The sequence below is a fragment of the Scylla paramamosain genome, chromosome 47 (genome assembly GCF_035594125.1).
Source record: "Scylla paramamosain isolate STU-SP2022 chromosome 47, ASM3559412v1, whole genome shotgun sequence".
Classification (NCBI taxonomy): Eukaryota; Metazoa; Arthropoda; class Malacostraca; order Decapoda; family Portunidae; genus Scylla; species Scylla paramamosain.
In genome coordinates, this window is record NC_087197.1 from 2,817,501 (window position 1) to 2,822,500 (window position 5,000).

At 43.1% G+C, this 5,000-nt stretch overlaps 1 protein-coding gene across 3 annotated transcripts in view; it reads right to left on the bottom strand.

The window, feature by feature from the left end:
- The window catches only part of LOC135094825 (uncharacterized), a 7,532-nt gene that overhangs the window by 28 nt on the left and 2,504 nt on the right, over window positions 1-5,000 (bottom strand). For 2 of the 3 annotated variants that reach the window (XM_063995231.1, XM_063995230.1), the window contains exons 2-7: window positions 4,275-4,642; window positions 3,080-3,226; window positions 2,678-2,791; window positions 2,040-2,201; window positions 1,545-1,654; window positions 1-1,368 (exon numbers count right to left, since the gene is read on the bottom strand). The exon at window positions 1-1,368 is cut by the window's left edge and continues 28 nt beyond it. In XM_063995231.1, the coding sequence (XP_063851301.1) occupies window positions 10-1,368; window positions 1,545-1,654; window positions 2,040-2,201; window positions 2,678-2,791; window positions 3,080-3,226; window positions 4,275-4,380 (1,998 nt within the window). In that variant the 5' untranslated portion in view covers window positions 4,381-4,642 and the 3' untranslated portion in view covers window positions 1-9. The remainder of the gene's footprint in view (window positions 1,369-1,544; window positions 1,655-2,039; window positions 2,202-2,677; window positions 2,792-3,079; window positions 3,227-4,274; window positions 4,643-5,000) is intronic. The other variant, XM_063995233.1, reaches the window with a different exon arrangement.

The window sequence follows — 5,000 nt, forward strand, 5'->3', positions numbered from 1 at the left end:
TCGTCCTGCTCAAGTAAAAGACCTCTTCTTCTTCCTAGTGAAAATACTTTTAAACTTTTCACTACGAAGACGAAACTCCCTGTAGCCGTAAGCGTAAATCAGCGGGTTAACAAGCGAATTGGCCACCACGGCGCAGTACAGCAGGGTGTTGAGGAGGTGCAGCAGGCAGGGGCGCTTCTGCTGCTCCGCGCTGTACACCAGGGTCCCCACGACGAAGGGAACGTAAGTAGCAGTAAAGGAGACAAGAATTAGCAGAACGGTTTTGACAGCTCTGCATTTTTTAAGAAACATTACTTTATCTATTGTTTCTGTCATTACTTTGTTCATGTACTTGGACGGGAAGAGAGACCGCCACCCCTTCCTCTCTTCTTCTTCTTCTTCTTCTTCTTCCTCGTATTCTTCGTCCGTGTCTAGTAGTTCCTCTGGTATTCCTTGGGGTTCCTCAGGGTTGGAGTCCTCTTGTGTTTCATTGCTGTCTTTCCGTCCCCAGTTAACTCGTGAATTCTCGGTTTTGTGTGGAGTTACTGGGTGGTTCCTGAGTGTCGGTGGGTGCTCCTCAAGGGGAAAGTCCTCCTCTGTTTTGGTTTCTTTGTTTGTCTTTTTCTCTGGCTGGTTGGCTTCGGAATTCCTGGGTTCCCTTAATGTCCGTGGTTGCTCCTCAAAGTGAAGGGCTCCCTCTGTTTTGGTATCACTTGTAACGCCATCCCTTGCCTCAGTCACTCCAGAATTCATTGTTTTCGTCAGTGATATTGGTGGGAATTCCTCAGGGTCAGCATCGCCCTCAGTTTCAGTGGCATTGTTACCGCCCTTCCTTGCCTCGTCAGTCCCAGAACCCATTGCTTTCCTCAGTGATATTGGCAGGCGTTCCCCAGGGCCAGCATCCCTTTGCATGTCCACCTCTCCTGCAGTTCCATTTTTCTCGTCAGTCACCACGTCAGAACCAAACTTACCAAACTTAAAGGCAGCGTCCTTGGCCTCTCCCACACCATCAGGGACACCAGAGCCATTGGGAACTCCACTGCCAGGCCCTGAGATCAGCATGGTACCCTCACAACCACGCCCTTTCACACCCTGGCGCTCAGCATCACGCCTCGCCAGCTCTTCCTTGTGCCTCGTCATCTCCCTCCTCCTGACCTTCCTGCGTTTAGACTTGGAGGAGGAGGAGGTGGAGGTGGAGAAGGTGGAGGTGGTGGTACGGGTGGAAGTCCTTGATTTTTTGCTAGATGACATGAAGGATAAGCGGAAATTTGTGCTTCTCGCTGCCTCGCTGGCTGTGTAGGATCCCCCGTACCGCGCCTTCTGCATCCTGAGGGCCAGAACCAGGAGCACGCTGTACAGGCCCACCACTACTCCCAGGGGCACGGCGACCTGTGGGAGGAGAGGGTGTTGGGTGAAGAGTGTGTGTGTGTGTGTGTGTGTGTGTGTGACAGATAAAGATTAAAAGGAGGGGTTATGTTGAAATCTTTCGTTGTTGTTGTTGTTGTTACCACTACTACTACTACTACTACTACTACTACTACTACTACTACTACTACCAGTCTTACCGAGGTGACAAAGAAGACGATGGCGAAGCTGGTTGAGATTACCTGGGCGAAGGCACACCTGTTACAAGCCTCTGCCCAGGTGACGTGCAGGCCCATGGCGGGAAGGGAGCCTGGAGGGTGGGGGAGAGAGAGAGAGAGAGAGAGAGAGAGAGATGAGTACAGAGGGTTAGGTGGGTGGATAGATAGATAGATAGATAGGTAGAGTGATAGATAGATACATAGATGGGATGCTAGGTAGGATGATAGATAGATAAATACATACATACATACATACATACATACATACATACATACATACATACATAAGTCAATAGAAAGGTAGATAGATAGATAATAGATAAATAGATAGATAGATGATAGATAGATAGACATACAGATAGGTATAGTTTAAAAAGGTTAGAATTTCGTAGAGAGAGAGAGAGAGAGAGAGAGAGAGAGAGAAAGAAAACTACTACTACTACTACTACTACTACTACTACTACTACTACTACTTACCTATGAGCAGAGACAGGCACCATGACACTATGAGAGCCCCGTACACCCTCCGCCGCGTCATGATAGTGCTATAGTGCAGGCCGTGGCAGATATACAGGTACTTGTCCACGGATATGAGTACGATAGTGAAAATAGTCTCTTGGCACGCCGTCACTGCCACTCCTGTTGGTGGTGGTGGTGGTGGTGGTGGTGGTGGTATGGATAGTGATGGTGGTGGTGTTGGTGGTGGTGATGGTGTGAGTCTTAATATTAGTAATACCTACATGATAATAATAATGATAATAATAATAATAATAATAATAATAATGATATAAATTACAATGAGAAAGCTAAAAAAAATAATGAATAAACATGAAATAAGAAGATTGAAATAGCAAAATATGAATCAACAGTAAAAAAAATAATCAAAAAGAAAAAAAAAACACGAAAGAAAAATAAGAAAACAACTTTAACAACAACAACAACAACAACAACATACATACATACAACAAGAAAGATACATTAAAGATACAATATTCTGGTGACTTAGCCCTCTCTTATCTAATCTCACCAAGAAAATATGATAATAACAAAACAAATAAATGTGATGGTAAGAAATTAACTATGATGCATTAAGTCAATCAGTTTGCCTATCTCACCAATTTGCAGCATACAAGTGTTCTGGCGCCACAGGTCACTCTTATTGGTGACGTGCAGCAGGAAGGCAGTCACCACGAACAGGCCCACGACAAAGTCACTAAGTGCAAGGTTACCTGTAGAAGGAACAGAAGGTAGGATGATGAAGTAAACAAAGAAAAAGAGGGCGGTGGTCAGAATGCATGGGTTTGCCTTTGAATGTTACGTTTTCTCTGGTGGCTGGTTTATGTTCAGGTACGTTTTCTCTTTCGCGCGCTTTTGTGTGTTTATTTTTGTTTTATTATTTTATTTTATTTTTTTAGGTGTGTGCAGATTTTTTTTTTCTCTTTAATTATTGAATATCTCGTGTACTATCACTACTCGTCTTTGCTCACCACTACCACCACTATCACTGCTGCACGTACCAATGAAGAAGAACGCTGGCTTATCGTGGCCCTGACGCAGTATCTTGACAGTCTTGATGATGACGCCCAGGTTCACTAACACTGTCACGAAGCCCAGCACCAGCGTGGCCAGCATGAGGGGCAGCGCCATGCGGCCATCACAATACTCTGGGGGAGGACAAGAGGGGGGTTAGAGGGACAGCACCTCCATACACTCTGGGGGGGCCAAGAGGGGGAGTTAGAGGGACAGCACCTCCATACATTCTACTGTCGTAACCCCTTCAAGTGGAACCCATTTCTTTTCCCATAATCCCTTAGCGTTCTACAAATACTACAGCATATTAATTAGTTTCGTAGCATAGAAAATGTAAAATAAACCTCTTCTTTCTATTCTCCATATACCCATGCAAATTATTCTCCTGCATGGCTTTCAGTGTTACCTAAAGACAGCCATAATAGTGAAAGGGTTAATAGAGATCATAAACAAAATTATCAAAAGGAAAGAATGAAAGAAGGGAAGTAATGGAGAAGAAGGAGGAGGATATGGATGAAATAACGTACACAAATGGAAGGAGGGAAGAACAAGTGTAGTAACAGGAAGAAGAAGAGGAGGAAGACGAAGATAGTGAGGAAGGTATACAAAAAGACATATCAGTTTATAACAAGAGTGTGTGTGGAGTGTCTCAGTGGTGCAGGGGACAGCAGGGGGGACTTAAACAAAACTCTCAGGGTCAGTAATAAGGACAGGACAAGAAATAATACGTTTAAGCTTGAAAAAAAAAAATTACGTTTAAGAAAGAGATATGAAGGAATTGAATGTCAGACAGAGTGGTGGATGAATGGAATGGACTCAGTAATCAGGCTGTCAGTGCTGAGTCATTAGGGAGCCTTGAAAGACGACACGAGTTTATGGATGGTGATTACAGGTGGCAACAGACAGGTGTGTTTGGTACAGGAACTGCCACGTGTAGGCCTGATGGCTTCCTGCACCAACCCCTGTGTTCCTGTGTTCATTCTCGTCCTGGTTCATACTGTTGTGGCTCATTAAGGCTGAAATTGAGCACCTTACCTGTCTTTATATTACCTTAAATTTCCTTCATGTTATATCTTTAGAATACTTTTGCCTTATACTTGGTTGTGTTGCCTCATCTCCCCCTCATATCCCCCCTCATGCCCCCTCATACCCCCCTCCCCCCTCACACTCCCTCATACTCACCCTGGTGGTACCTATAGGAGAAGTTCACGCTCCTACACACTCCCATACGCAGTTCCACTTCCTCGTTTTCTAAGATGTTCAGTAACGCGTTTTCTTCGTAATCCATTTTCTTTGTTTTTTTTTTATGGGAGACTTTTGTATTTTTGGTTTTTGCTTATTTTTTTTTCTTTTCTTCTTATTTTTTTTCTATTTTGGTTTATTTTTATTTTTTTCTTTTCCTTTTCTTTAGTTTATTCTTGTACTTTTTTTTTTTTGCTTAATTTTTCATGTAATTTTTCTTTCTTTCTCTCTCTCTCTATTTTCTTTTTTATCTTTCTTTCTCCATTTATTATCCTTCTATTTCAATTTTCTTTTCTTTTTAATCCTTTCTATAATTATCGTATTTCATTTGTGTTCCCCATCTACTCCAAACATATACTTAACCTCTCTCTCTCTCTCTCTCTCTCTCTCTCTCTCTCTCTCTCTCTCTCTCTCTCTCTCTCTCTCTCTCTCTCTCTCAAAATAATGGATGTTATTATCTTTTATCTCATTATCTCTGCAATCTCTCTCTCTCTCTCTCTCTCTCTCTCTCTCTCTCTCTCTCTCTCTCTCTCTCTCTCTCTCTCTCTCTCTCTCTAAACAGCGGCAATAAATGTTTAGATTTTAATAAACCTTCTCATTTTCTTTGTTTGTTTCTCATTCTCATCCTGTTGAAAAGTGTGCCTCTCTCTCTCTCTCTCTCTCTCT